The sequence below is a fragment of the Sceloporus occidentalis genome, unplaced genomic scaffold, assembly GCF_023333645.1.
Source record: "Sceloporus occidentalis isolate IW3139 unplaced genomic scaffold, rSceOcc1.0.p SCAF_5, whole genome shotgun sequence".
Lineage (NCBI taxonomy): Eukaryota > Metazoa > Chordata > Lepidosauria > Squamata > Phrynosomatidae > Sceloporus > Sceloporus occidentalis.
This window is the reverse complement of record NW_028316985.1, coordinates 64,356,828-64,372,342: the sequence shown is the minus strand read 5'-3', so window position 1 is coordinate 64,372,342 and position 15,515 is coordinate 64,356,828. Positions and strand designations below refer to the sequence as shown.

General features: G+C 39.1%; 1 protein-coding gene and 1 pseudogene across 1 annotated transcript; one reads left to right on the top strand and one right to left on the bottom strand.

Annotated features, from left to right (window-relative positions):
• The first annotated feature begins 288 nt into the window (after positions 1–288).
• On the top strand, positions 289–1,857 carry LOC149312257 (uncharacterized; annotated as a pseudogene).
• A 9,719-nt stretch (positions 1,858–11,576) lies between these two features.
• Positions 11,577–14,777, bottom strand: LOC149312256 (oxytocin receptor A-like). The gene is made up of 2 exons (XM_089526831.1): positions 13,868–14,777; positions 11,577–11,776 (listed from the first exon to the last, which is right to left on the bottom strand). The coding sequence occupies exons 1-2, from the start codon at positions 14,775–14,777 to the stop codon at positions 11,577–11,579; spliced, it is 1,110 nt and encodes a 369-aa protein (XP_089382957.1).
• Between the last annotated feature and the right edge of the window lie 738 nt (positions 14,778–15,515).

Here is a 15,515-nt window from a genome sequence, read left to right as displayed (position 1 = left end):
TCGATTTCATTGGAGGGGTGGGCATTATTATTATTATTATTATTATTATTATTATTATTATTATTATTATTATTTTAGTTTAAGAGGAAGGCAATGGCAAACTCCCTCAAAAAAATATTGCCAAGAAAATCCTGTGATAGGTTTGCCTCAGGGTCACCATAAATTGGAAAAGACTTGTCCAGCCAACACTAGATTGTCTTGACTAATAGAACTGGGAGACTTTGGAGAAATGTATGGACTTTAATAAATGGGACCATCTCGGCCTTCTTCTTCTGCACATGAACCAAGATGCCCAAAAGAGAGAGAGACCGCACGCTGGAGGAGAGGAGCTTGGAGATTGTGGCTGAGAATATGAAGCATGTTTGGGCCAGAGATTACAGGAACAACCGCCTGACTGGCTTCCATGTCCAGAAATTGATCCTGTACCTGTGGAAGACTGGGCATCTCACACGTCCCCTGCTTCATTCACTCATCGTGCCCCAAATGACAATACTCAACCTCTCCTTTTGCTCAAAGTCGGTCAAGAAGGATACTGCTTGAATCATCACAATGCGTTGCAAGAATCTCTCTTTGCTGAATCTCCGTGGCTGCAAGTGGATACCGGTAGCTGCTCTAGTTTGCCTGGTGGAAGGTCTGCCCTGCCTGGTCAAACTGGACCTCTCACAGACCCAGTGCAACAAAAGAGTGTTATCAGCTCTGGCCTCCTCCTGCCGGTGGCTTCAAGAACTCGACATCTCCTGGTGTGACAAACTGTCTCTGGTTTCTCTTCCCCATCTGGCCTATGACTGCACTCAAGAGTCTTTCTCTTGCCAGGCATTGGAGAAGCTTGCTGCTTATGGACTGGGTGGCAGGGGAGATCAATTTTCGTCCCTGGCCTTCATGCTGCTGGCATTATCCAATCTGAAGCACTTGGGTCATAAATTTGTGTCTGAAGCCATAGTAATGATCCACAAGCGGCAATTTGAGAAGGTTCTGTAGTCCCGTGGCATTCCCAGCCTTGCTGAGGTGTCACAGCTGATGATCTCACCCCAGGTGAATGAGGGGAGATCCACATTTTCTCTGCCTCTGTTGAAAATAGATAAAGTTGGCCAGTCATGCTTGCCTATAGTTAGGGCCATGTGCCCACTTTTGGAAAATGTGAAAGTGCAGATTAAAGACAACTCTGCCTTGGCCCCAAATTTCTTCCATTGCCGCCATCTTACTCACTTGAACCTCTGCTGCAGGAAAGACAGCCCCAGGGACCTGAGGGACCTTTTGCCTGTGACAGCATTCCTTGGGGCCCAACCTCAGTCCCTCTCAATCTGTAACTTCTCCTTTGTTGAAGAATTCTCTTTCCGTGCTCTGCTGCACCAGTGCCCCAAGCTCCAAGAGTTTGAAGTTTCATTCTTCTCTCCTCCAAGCCCTAGGCTTGACAGGCAGCCAGATGCTGAGACAATGGGCTGCGATTCCAGCCTTCCCCTTGAATTTCCTCACCTTTCTTATTTCTCCCTGGACTACTCCAAGAAGGAGAATCCCCTGCCTTGCTACCACACCATCATGTTAAGAGAATGTATTGTAGGCTTCATGAAACAATCTCCATGCCTAAAACACTTGATTTTGACCCATTTGCCTTTCTCCCTGGATCAGATATTTAAGGAGGTGCTGAACCCCCCTGGAGCTGCCTTGCAACAACTCTGTGAACTTAGTTTAGATCAAGTCGAGATATCCAAGGACACAATCCATCTACTGTTGTCTTTAGAGAATCCACTAGACTACCTGGTCGTGAATAGGTGCCCAGGCATAAATGAGAAAGACTATGAAGAGTTCCTCAGTAAAGGTATCAGGGAGGGCCTTGACCTAAGTATTGATTGGCAATAAAGAGCCCTCTGTAAAGATTTCTATGGGGGGTTGGAGGTAATGAGCTATTTATGACAAAGCACATCTGAAGAGTTGACTATTATCAGTTCTTTGATAAAACATTATATCCTAGTAGGCTGCCACCCTAATCAATAAGGTCATGATTGTATGGAGCTCTTCCTGTCCAAATTGTACACTTCATCTTGTCTGTTACAAAACTTACTCTTTAGGGGATAAAAAGAAAGAAAGGATCTTAGGTTGCACATGGTATAGCAATTTGTAGTTCTCTCTTTGGAACAGCTGCCTGTGCCACATAAATATGCTAAATAGTACTTTTATATACTATCTTATAAATACAAAATGTAAACTGGGGGGAGGGACTTATAATTCTCTGATTGTGAGGATTGTCTTTACTACAAATTTTCTGGTATCTTGAGTAAACACACCAGGGATGGGCAACCATGGCCCAGACGAAGTTTGTGAGTTCTAACTCCCAGCAACCTTAGCCAGTGGTGAAGGATTATGGATACTGTAACCTCCCCCCCAAAGAACCTCTCACTCAAAATCTTTAAAAAGATTTTACTTAAAACCTTGTAATTGCATTATTGTATCACAGTAAGAGTTACATATATTTCAGGTTACATATATTTCCACTCCCTCCTCAATGGATTTAACATTTCTGGAAATGTTGTATCTCTGGCTTCAGTGTAGCACAGGCAGCCTTCACTTGTACTGGTCAGAATGTGTGCTCATAAACAATAGTTTGGATCATGGGCATTTTCAGATCTGAAGTGAATTTAGATGAAAGTGTATGAAAACTGAGGAGAGCAATGGGTTCCTTACCAATGCAGGTCAAGTGCATGTGTTGGGCCATAATTCAAAGACCTAGTCCTGTTAGTCTGGAAAATCAGTCTGCAAAGGAATCTTGTATCACCTTTGAGACTAACTGAAAGAAAGAAGCTAGTAGCATAAGCTTTCCTAGACATGAGCCTGCCTTTGGATCTTGAGCAAAGCAGTTGACTATGTAGTGTGTGCTCAGGAAAAGTTACATGTGCTTTAGACATTTGGTGATAGAGTAAAAATTAGCTGGTAGAGTCTTAGTATACTATATCTTGTGTTAATAGGGGGTACAGTCTCATCCTGCAATCTGTGTTTTAGGTCCATTTTGCACAGTGCAATTAACTCCTTTTTTGTGACTCACTGAAGTTCTCTGGCCAACAGATATCATAAAACTACAGATCCCAGCACTCTGGATGATGAATCCATCAGTTAAAATGCTGTCAAAATGCTGTTATATAATGTATGAACAGATGTTGATTTTTGAGGATCCAAAGGAGTCATTGTTATATGTCCTGCAAAAGGTTAACATGACTATACCTTGTGATATTGAAATTAATATGTTGATATGATGCAGAGTTATTTAAAGAGTAATTTAAGGTATTTATTGAAATGTGGAAAGTTTGAGAAGCTATTTTTGATTGTAATAGGCTTTATAATATATGGTAAGAACTGATAAAATGTATCACTTTATCTGAGTAGTAGATAAAGATGATATAAAATAGATTTATATTTTTGTATAACATTTGTTTTTATATGTTGGATGGTTGAAATAAACAGGCTAAAAAATTAAAAAATAATAAATGGGACCATCTCATAATATCTCACAAGTGTGAGACATTATAAATAATAATTAATCTATAAATATAAAATATTAGATATTACTCTTGTATAGAATTAGGTTTTATATATATAGATAACCTTCTTTTCTTGCTTTAAGCTAAATTGTCACTAGGTGGAAAGAATTTGAGGAGGATAGGAATGGAAAACTAAACAGGAATAAGGAAATAAGGAAATAAACAAAGGGATGAAGCTTGAAGATATGGGACTGATGTACCACTGAGCAGTTTGGAATAGGAGGTCAAATAAATATTTAGAAGGAATGACCAAAAAAGAACTAAGAAAGAAGTCAGAATGAATGGAACAGAAGAGAGATAGAATGAAGGAAGGACAGTTATTGAGTGAAGGATGTCATGCACTGTATGTTGAGGGGCAGGAGGAAAATTGTAGAAGGATGTAGTATGTTTTGAAGGTGAGAGTAAGTGTGGAAGGTAGGAGAAGAGTGTTGGAAGACGAGAATGAAGAAACTGATAGGAGGATTACAGATGGGAATGGAGTGATGGTGACATAAGGGAATATGAGAAGGTATAAGGAGACAGATTGGGAAGGAGAGATAGGAGAAAGGAAGAAGATGTATGATTTGAATGAGAAAGATGGTATGAATTAATGCTTTTATGTGGATTTCTTTTTTCCTCTTTTTCTGTATGTGTATGTATATTTGCTGAGTAATATGTGTTAGTAGTGTGTTTAGTGTATGTGTTTGTATTTGTTTTTTAATATTTGATTTGTTGTTTTGAAACTAATAAAGACTTTATAAAATAAATAAATAAAAGGGGCCATCTTACACATTTTGAGGCCCTTGTAGCTTGGCTTACCCATGGAAGATTGTCAACCTGGATTGCACAAATCTATATTTACAGATAGATGTCACTAGACATAACATTTGTGTAATATAGTGACTCAAATATCGGAGATGCTGATAGGACATCCTGGTTGAAATTTCTGCTCAGCAGATGGTTGAGAATAATGCATCTTTCTCTTAGTCTAGTTCTCATTCCTGAGAAAAGATGGGACTTTAAAAAATCAGTTTTCTATAACTGTGGTTTACAGGGTGAGTAACACGTGCCACCCTGATGTTGTTGCACTGTAAGTCCTACCATTCTTCACCATTGGCACACTGGCAGTTCAGCAAGATCTGGTGGGACACAAATTGCCCACTTCTGTTTGGTTATAAATCAAAGGCACAGTTTTGCTGAATTTCTAGAAGAGTGGTTTGATAAGAGATTATAATGAAAGGAAGAATATTTATAATTCCCATTCTCATAAAAATGGATATCTATCAAAAATGGTGAATCTTAGGCGGGGTACAAACCGCCGCTTTGCGGCGGTCTGCCGCCGCCACCGGTAGATCCGTGGGGGAGCCGGAGCCTTCAGACGGCGCGGCTCCCGCGCGGACCGAAAAAGAAGCTCCAAAATGGAGCTTCTTCTTGAGTCGCATTTGCGACGTAGCGAGGCGCCAGGGGCGCACTCGCTACGTCACAACGCCCGCGACACGTACGGACGCTCAGCGTCCGATACGTAAAGATGGTGGCGCCCATGTAGAAGGGGCGCCGCCATCTTGTACGTATAGGATACGTACTAGGGTTAGGGGGGTGCGGAAGCACCGCCCCTTCCTAACCCTAGTACGTATCCTATACGTACTATATGGCGGTATGTATCCCGCCTTAATATGTGGCTGACTTTTGTTATGCCTCAGCAAGAGCAGAACAGAACTCAGTCATCTTCATGAAACTGTCATTTCACATTAGAATTATAAATGATAGCCCTCTTTTGGTGAACCAGTGTAGTGTAGTGCTTTGAGTGTTGGACCAGGGTTTGAATCCTGGCTCAGCCATGTAAACCCAATGAGTGACCTTGGCCAAGTCAGACTCTCAGCCTCAAAGGATGGCAATGGCAAACTCCCTGTGAAGAAATTTGCCAAGAAAACTGTGTGATAGGATCACTTTAGGGTCACCATAAATCAGAAATGACTTTAAGGCACACAACAACAACAACAGCCAACCCTGTTTTGAGTCAGTTTTTGCCATTTTGGAATGGAAAGCAGTAATAAAATGGTTTAGTTCCCAAAATCTCAGTGTGTACATTGAAGATGCATACAGAGGAAGTGGCCAATTCCATCCGACAACATCCTGATAAGTAGCTCTGGCTGAGAAATATGCTCCACTTAGAAACATATGGAGGGGGATACCTATCGCTAGAAACGGGCAGCATCTTTCTGCAAGAGAAACATGCACAGCAGGGTCTTTGGATACAAGCCGACATGTTTCACTTCTTTGATTGACTTGGCAAACTGTCTCACGCAGAAAAGAAGGTAGGGAAGAACAAAAGAATGCTTTGCAAACTTTTATCCACAGCTGGAGTCAATAGAATTTTTTTCTTTCTCCCCTTGCACAAATAAATAAGGAGGATTGGAAATTTCACAAGACACATGGAATGAGACACACGTTTTTGTCATCTGGCTGAAACAAAACTCTTTAGCTTTTAGCAGTACGTGAGTTGTTTGTAAAGTTACTGAGGCTTCATAGAGGTACATAACACATGGTTATGCTTCCACTTGGGGAATTATTAATAATCATTGCTCTTTCACTACAAGCAAGACTTCACAAAAGCTTGTGCTGCCAATTTCTTTTTCATTTAGTCTCAAAGGTGCTACAAGATCTCTACACATACTGATTCTACAGACTAACATGGTTATATCTTTGAATTCTAGCAAGCAGATTTACAGTCAAATTTTCATGCTGTTGAATATATTGCTCTTTTTTTTTGTATGTCCACCCCACTATGCTTCATTCACTCCAGGAGATGTGATAATAGCTATGTGGATGGGATCCAATTTACCTATGGTCATTTAGACATGCAGAGGAAAACGTGAAGTAGTCCTTTAACAAAATATTTAATTCTTGTTGGTGTATATGTGCCTTCAGGTCTCATCGACCTTTGCTGGGCCCATGAATTTCATATATACTATTTTTAGCAAAGACTACTCAAAAGTAGTTCTGCCAGTTCTGTCCTCTGAAATAAAACCTACAGCACTTGGTATTTGTTGGCAGTCTCCCATTGAAGTACTAACCAGACTAACCCTGCTTAGCTTCCAAGAGCAGATAGGATTTAGTGCCTTTAGTGTATTCAGATAGATGTTTAGTTCTTAAAAGGGTAAAGGTAAAGGTTTCCACTTTGACAAGGCTGTGGTCCTTACTACCTATTGTTTTTCTTATGAATGCCCATTGCCAACCATGACATGTTTTAATAAAATGTTGATATTTATTGTAGATTAGAAGTGTAAAAACTGATATATTTATTAGCAATTAATTATATGGTTACAGTGTTTTTTTAAAATGGGTTTATAGTCTTATAGCACTATGACACTCTTTTGTTGAAGCTGTATTTCATTAACATTTTAATACTCAAGAAAGTATTTTAATACTAATTAATTAGTTAACTTGTTTTTATAAAGAACATCAACAGGGTTATGAAGGATACCCACCACCACATGCCCTGTGTAGTATGTGCTGAACTGTGATAGATTCACCTGCCTCCTGTGTCATAGCCCAAATCAAAATTTTGCCTCTTCAAAAAGACAGAGGGTAAATACACCTATAGAGCAGTGTCACTAAAATGTGAAAGAACATATGTCCATCAGGAAACATTTCTAAACATCAATAAGAAAAAACTAGGAGAAATGCTTTCTCTGTCTGTGGAAATACAGTCAAAAGGTGTGCATATATTTAAACAGCACATATTACATTTTTTCTAAAGATTGTACCAGTGTTTAATACATTAAATTGATATGTCAAAAACTACCAGCATTAAAGGTTATTGCATGATACATTATTCTGGTACATATTAGAATATTTAAAAAGGAATATACAATTATGTATATTTAGTAAAAGTCATATTCTTAAAGGAAAAATTCTAACATTGATATTGTACCATAACAAGAACACATGTGAGCTTCCCCTAAAATTTTGTGACAGAAACATCCTATATTGTATTTCATACGTATGAGCAAAAACTGGTAGTTCAGAGGACCACAGCATGCTGGTAGAACACATTATTTGGATGGAGATCCCATGTTAAATCTCTGCATTCTCCTGACAAAGTTGCAATAGACTCCTGCCTGAAACCTAGAAGAGCCATAGTTGGTCAGTGTATATACTACCAAGCTAGATGGATCACACATTTTATATGGGATAAGCCAGCTGCTCATCTGCATAGCCATTTTTACACTTTAGTCCAGGAATGGAAAAGTATGGATCTTGTTTTCGCAGCCTGCATAACCTCAGTTCCTTAGACTGAACCTTTCCTTGCCAAAAAGAAAAGCTTTCCTAGTCAACCAATTTTTTTAAAGTTTGTTTTTCAAAACTAGGGGCCATTTCACATTTCACACAGTAGTTACAACACTATGATTCTACTATAACTGTCCTGGCTGCAACCTTATGGAATCCTGAGGTTTGTAGTTTGGTGAGGCGCTACAGCTCTTTGGCTAGAATTCTAAATGCCCTTAACTAGACTGCAAATCCCAGGAATCCATAATACAGAACCATGACAGTTGAGGTGGAATCATAGTGCTTTAATTGTGTAGCATAAGAGTTTCTGGACACTCTATGCCCCTTTGGCATTATTGGCAGTCTCGTATGTGGCCTTTGGAGGTTTCTGGGACAGAAAATTGGATCTGGGCTTGTGGCAGATGCCCATCCCTGTTGTAGTGAAAGCATAGGTCTACATCATCATAAGTAATGGATGTCTACTACAGGAAGTGGAGACAAAAGCAAACTAGATCTTGGCAGTCTTTGGCTTACAGAATACAATCAAGTACAACACAGATGATATGCCATGATCATGTCCCTTAGAGACTGTGGTTGTAGGAGTCAACTGAGATGTAAGTCACTGTGGGAGCTGGCGGCCAAAAGATAGGCTATCTATCACAGTTTTACAAAACATATGTTTGTAGAGCCAGATGTCAAGAGCAAGAAACTGTTCAACTGAGCAAGTGCCTGTTCCAAAAAGGGACAGTGCCAATAGCTGATTTATGGATTACACTATGTGTCAAATCCCAGGGAATCTGTCCGTGGCAAGAGAAAATGTGCAGAGATATTTAGAAGTAACAGGCCACTGGATAGCAGAAGGATGAATAAAGAGCTAGGGACTGCCAATTGTAAGAAAAAGGAATACAAGAAAACCATTAAAGGTGGAGTTTTCAGGGTACAGCTGTTGATCAGGCAATACGACAACAACACCCTGCAGTATTTGTACTTTAACCAATTAATTCTGACTCAGTTTAGAGCTCTGCTCTACAACAAGAAGAAAATGGCTCTGGTGGTACTGGGAAGGATTGTGGAGTTGTCAGGATTTGCAATAAATATGTTGCCCTGTATGCAGCTACAGCTGCATCTGCACTGCAGAAATAGTGCCACTTAACTGTCATGGCTCAATGCCATGGAATCCTGCAATGTGTAGTTTGCAGTGTCACCAGAGGTCTCTGACAGAGAATGCTGAATATCCAACAAAACTACAAATCTCAGAATTTCATAGCATTGAGACATGGCAGTTAAAGTAGTATCCGAATGCATTATTTCTGCAGGACAGATGCAGCCTACCTCATCTGATGAGACACAAGAGCTACTGATTGCAGCATTTTTCTAATTCTGAAGGGCTTCTGATTCTTGGTTTTTCAGCTTATAAAGAACTGCAAAAGCTTCTTGTTACTCCTGAGCAACCATAATTCTTTCTTGTTTTGATTGTGGCCCCAGGCACTGATTTCTCATACTTACATAATAATGGCCTGTGATTCAGTACTCACTATATAACATGTAACCCTCAGTACTGGATTGGGTCTGATGCAGTATCTAAACCCATAAATCCAGCCTTATGCTTATCTGGGTGTTGGCTTGGCTCCAAGGAACACATTCGCCTATAAGACTACCAGAGGAAAGACTTTCAGACTGGTCAGTTCACCTCTGATTTTGTCTTTCATAGGAGAGGGATGGCCCAGTTCATAAACCAAATCTAGATTTCAGGAGGCCTAACCCTGTTTCTTAGTTGATCTGCCCCCTCACAAGGGTGTCAGGTGAGAAGTTGCAAATGGAGACAACATTCCCCTCTCCTTCCCTATGCATCAAACAGCACTATAAGGCTGGCTGAATCCCAGTACTAAGACTCAGATGAGTGTGTCTGGTTCTACCCCCCCCCCCCCCCCCTTCATATTCAGCCAAGAACCAACATCCCTTGATATCATTCAACCATCAAGGGATCAGTAACCATAAATTATCCACATTGCATGCCAAGTGAAAAAGGTTCCCTTATCCTTTCAGGAACAAATCAGCAGACTGTTTCTACATAGGACCTATCCCATGAATTCTATGCACTGAAGCAGTCCAAGATTTGTTCCATCCATTATGAAAGAGAAATTGTTAACAGCATAACTGCAAACCACAAGATTATTTCTTTGGCAAAATCAGTGGGAACCATGTCAACTGAGTCATAGAATCTTATAGTTGGAAGGCATCCTACAGACCATGGACTCCAATTCCATGAAGTTCATGGAGTCAGTAAAGGAAATCTAGCTAAATGTATAATTCCAAGTAGGAATGTTTAAAGACACATGGAGCAGAAGTTGAAGAATGGTTCCACACTGTGGCCATGCAAACTAGTTGAATTTGCTCTGTAGGCTGGCACTAAGAAAATACAGGTTGAGTATCCCTTATCTGAAATTTCAAAATCCAAAATATTCCAAAATCCTAAACTTTATGTACCTGCACTGTAGTTGCAAAGCTGGAGAGAGACATGGCTGGAGAGAGACCAAGGATCTATGAAATGGTGGGGGCAGGTGGGGCATGGATTTATGCCAAGCACTATGCTTGGATTCCCATAATTTCACAGATCCTGTCTCTCTCCAGCCTTATTTTGTCTCATACACAAATATAGGTATTAAAAATCCAAATTACAGAATACCTCTGGTCCCAAGCTTTTTAGATAAGGGATACTCAACCTGTGTAACAAAATCATCACTGTTATTCCACCTCTCTTTTACTGCATTAAAATCTGGACATTCTTACATATTGGCTCAAATAGTGGAAGAATGTTATGGGCATACCACATGGAAGAGAAAATACTCTTTATATCTACAGCTGTTATTTATTGGGGGGAGCCTTATTGTAAAGTTTAGGTATCTTGTTTTCCTTAATCTAAAATGACCCACAGAAAACCACTGTCCTTTTGTCGTCTTCATGTTTGTCTGTTACCCCAGCCCATTCATAAGTGTGTACTGTCTTAGTGTTCATTTCCATATACATGTGGTTCACATAGGTAAGGAGATATGCTAACTAAAAATTTTAATGAAGCACAGTAGACCCTTCCACTAGATATGCTAGTTCAATTTTCTAAAGCACAGTGGACGCAGCGGTGCTGGTGATCCATGAATCTGACCGCCTTGTAATCACAACAGTCCATATTATTCAATGGAGATGTATGTATGTGGACGTGCTAACATATCCATGCACATGTCAAGACGACTGAATAATATGGGACATGACCACCTATGGGGAGGGCAGAACTGAATGGGTGCAGATGAGAAGGGGCCGCTGCATAGCTTCCTCACCCTTTTTTTTAAAACAATTTTTTCACAAGTGGCTGAGAATTCCATTCAAATTTCCAACTACATTTTGAGCTATTGATGATTGTTGTTTCAACCTGAACCTCTCTTTTTAGCAAAATAGAGTGGGGACAGTAATAGGTGCATAACTCTAGATGACACATAACTGCCCAATAGGATTCTGGTCCATGTCTGTATAAGTAGACTTCAGCACTACATAGCTATGTAGTACTTAAGTACATAGGTATTTCAGCACTCCAAAGTCTGGGTGTAGTGTCTTTGTAGCCAGAATCTCCCTTTTAGGGTATACTTCTTACATTCTGCTGGGATTTTAAAAACATATTTATCTGCCTCTAAAATTAAGGAAAATATGTATATGCTGAAAACAACCACTTCCAGCAGTGGAAAACATTTTACTGAATATTGAATGGAACAAATAAACATAAGCTATAAAGCCAATAGTTTATAGTAGCTACACAGATGTGATATTGTCTTCAGCTTCTTTATCTCCCAAGTTAATGCTGCCTGTAATTGTAGACTCTTCATGAGCTGCAGTGTTGTTCAGTTTGCTTTTTGAACAATGTGGTATCTGACCACAAAAGTACATATAAATCCATGGATTAACACAGCTATTGAGATTCCCTAAGAGCATAAGAATGGCCATTACTGGACCTGAAACAAATAAAAAATTACAAGTCATTCACAGCAACAGATAAATATGGTTGTTTCTTTAAAATCATTACAAATTTCTTGATCTTCAACAAGTGATTTCACTGGATTTTCGCTTTCTATTCTGAAATCTTTAGAACTATTCCATCACATTTTTAATTTTTTATAATGTCATTAATTTCATGAGATTATTGGGCATATCAGTGTGGGTTTTCACATGCATCATTTTCATGATGAGATGAAAATGTCTCAAAATGGTATGGCATAATGATGTGAAGTACCGTATCTTCATTTGTTCTAAATGTTTCATAAAATAATTCTTTACTTTCTTTACAGAAAGCAAGAGTCTAAAAAGTTACTTTGAGAGCTTAGTCATGACATCGATAGTTCAAAGTAGTTGCCAATGTGGCTACAATTACAAAAAGTAACTTTATTTTTTTTCATTTCTTAAGATGTTTCTTTAATTATTTAAAAATTATCTGAATTCTACATATTGTAAGTAAGTAAGTAAGTAAAATTTTATTTGTATACCACCTTTCTAAGACCAAGGCGGTTTCCAACATTCCACATAATAATAACAATATGACAATATGTCAATATAAACAGTATAAAATCACAAAAACATAACATTAAAAACCTTATACAATAAAAACAATAAAAACCACCACTCATGCCAGCTGACATGCTGACGAAGGGGGAGAGGAGAGAATACTTCAGGGGTCAGAGAGTCAGGGGTAAGCCTGCTCAAATAGGAATGTTTTTAACCCCTTCCTAAACTGAGTAAGGGAGGTGGCCGAGCGGAGCTCAAAGGGCAGCGCGTTCCAGAGGCTGGGGGCCGAGATGGAAAAGGCCCTCCTAGTAGTAGCAACTAATCTGGCCTCTGGAACCCTTAGCAATTGCTGCCCGGTTGATCTGAGTGTGCGGGGCGGATTGTACCATCATATTGGTGGTTTGTAATACAAAACATATTCCTTTTCCATTTGCCTTAGGAACCATACCAGAACAAGAGATACAGCACAAGCCAGATTTTCAGCCATGTGATAATCTTCTGTCACCTTTGTTATTTGATGTTCTTTTGTTGTCTGTTTTATTGAATCATTTCCTGTATTGCTACGTATTTTGTATGTATTATCCTATTATAGAGGCCCCTTCCCCTCCACCACTCCCTTCTCCTTTTGTGTTGTGTCTTTTTAGATTGTAAGCCTGAGGGCAGGGAACCCTCCAATTAAAAAGATTGTATGTACAGCGCTGTGTAAATTTACTAATAATAATAATTTAGACTGCACCTGCACTGCAGAAACAATCCAGTTTGACACTTTAACTGTTATGGCTCAATGCAGTGGAATTCTGGGAACTGTCATTTATTGTGGTACCAGAGCGCTCTAACAGAGAAGGCTAAATGTTTCACAAAACTACAATTCCCAGAATTCCATAGCATTGAGCCATGTTAGTTAAAGTGGTGTCAAACTGGATTATTTCTGCAGTGCAAATACAGCTAAAGTAAGACAACAGCTCTGCAACTTTAAAGGATGGATTTACAGCACTAAAGAACTAGCTGTCCCTCATTAATTTGCAAGCAGAATGTTATCTCTTCATTATTGTGGGAATGAATTACATGCAACCAGTTTGTAACTAAGCTGTAACTAATTACTTTCAAGTTTAGAAGAAAATGGGTACTTCAAAGGTTTAATGTAAAAATACCACAGTATTTAATGAGGTTCAGATCATCAACAAATAGTCTTTTAATAAAAAATATGCTATTTTTTTTAACTTGGGATGCCAATGATCTGTCGAACCTATGTATGCCAATGTCCAGTTTGATTTACTAACAGCAAAGTACTATTAGAAAATCTGTTAGAAGTAACAATCCTCTTCTAAGAAAAATTGTCCTTTTAAACTGTAAAATATTATGCCACACAGAGAGGAGCCCATGCAACTACAACATAACAATACAATCAATCAAACAAAATATATTTACTATCAGTTAGTCACCTATATTAATGATTTCTAGTATAAAATAAACTCATTCAGATGTAAAAGTGTATTCATGTGACCGTTGGTTTTGAAATCATTAAGGGGAAAAGGCTATCTTACCTCCAGTCCTAGCATCACTAGGGTGCCATGCAGTCCACAACTGTGCAATGAAGAAAGGTGACCAGCAGAAGACATAAGCAACAACTATCACCACTGTCATCTTTATAGTTTTGATCATAGCCTTTGACATACAGTTTGCATTGCTTGGCTGAGAGGGCATCATTTGCTTCTGATTCGTCACGTCAAATGTATGGTGGCTTTTCATATTCATTTGGACTGCTCTACAGATCCTAACATGGCATATGGTGAGGATAGCTGCAGGAAGGAAGAAAATAGCTATAGAAATCCAAGTCACATAGACCTTTGTGCCCCAGGGTTCAATGAAATCAGCTTGGCAATCAAATATGCCTGGTGATACTTCAGTCTTCTGAAAGATAAATACTTGGGGAACACTAAAGACCAGAGAAATAAACCAACTGATGCAGACAGAAGCATTCCAAAGAACACCTTTCTTTTGGAAAGAGGGCATAGGGTAGTACACTGCTTGGCATCTGTCCATTGCCATAACAACTATCATATAAGTGGAGGCAAACATGCTCACCAGCTGGAAATAACTGATGGTTCGGCACAGGATGTCTGGACCCCTGAAAACATCTGTAATTTTCCAAAAAAGCTGAGGAAGAACTTGAAAAAATGCAACCATCAGATCTGCAAGGCTCAGGTGAAGCAGGAACACATATATCCTTGACAGTTTTATTCTTCTCCTCCACAATACCAGTATGAGAATAAAGTTGCCAACAGCTGCAGCCATAAATATTACTCCTAGTACAGCAATTTCTACTTGAGCTAAGCGTTCATCTCTTGGTTGTCTCTCAGGCAGAGCAGATGTGTTTGTTGAGTTGAGAAAACTGTGAAGTAAAACTTGTCCATGATGATGGATGTTATCTTGAGAAAATGAGAAATTCTCCATTGTGCACAAGAACTATTTCACCTAAGTGTGAAGCTTTGGAAGATAAGTCACTGCCAGCTATTCCAATTCTAGTGCATGTTGAAACGTCATAAATTTGTGAAAGTGAGTCTCAATACAATTCTGTCTTTCTCTTGTGCATTGAGGGAAGAGGGGAGGGTAAAGCTCTCCACTTTCAGCAAATAAGGCTTTTTGTAACTTGAGAAGCAGTAATTTTCTTAGCCAAGAGGATAGTTGTAAAAAAGAATATTTAAATGCATATGTCCAAAAATGATTTGAAGAAACGCACACACACATTTCTCCACCTAAATCCAAAAAATAAAAGCAGCCAAATTCATGCTTATATATTTACTTATGGGGTCTTTGCCAAATATCTGCATGACAACTGTGTTCCTTAATTTAAGTCAGATCAACTCCTAATAACAGATGTGTGTGTAAAAGTTATTCCCTTGGGAATGGATTTTTCAACACAAAAGTTTTTTCCTGTTTGATGAGAGGAGGTTAAAAATCAGGGTATTCAACAAGGGTATTCAGCAATTCAGCCTCATAAATTTGCCTTTCCCTTCAAACTGAATGCCTTTTACTCTGGAAGAAGAAGATAGCTCTATAAACAACCCTTCTCTTCATTCCCAAACCATTCACCAAGCCTTGTTTTCCCCTCAAAGTAAAGGTTATAGTTGGTATTCTGTTAACCAAAAACAAATTTATCTGAAATATATCCTAGGACAAAACATCTGTTAA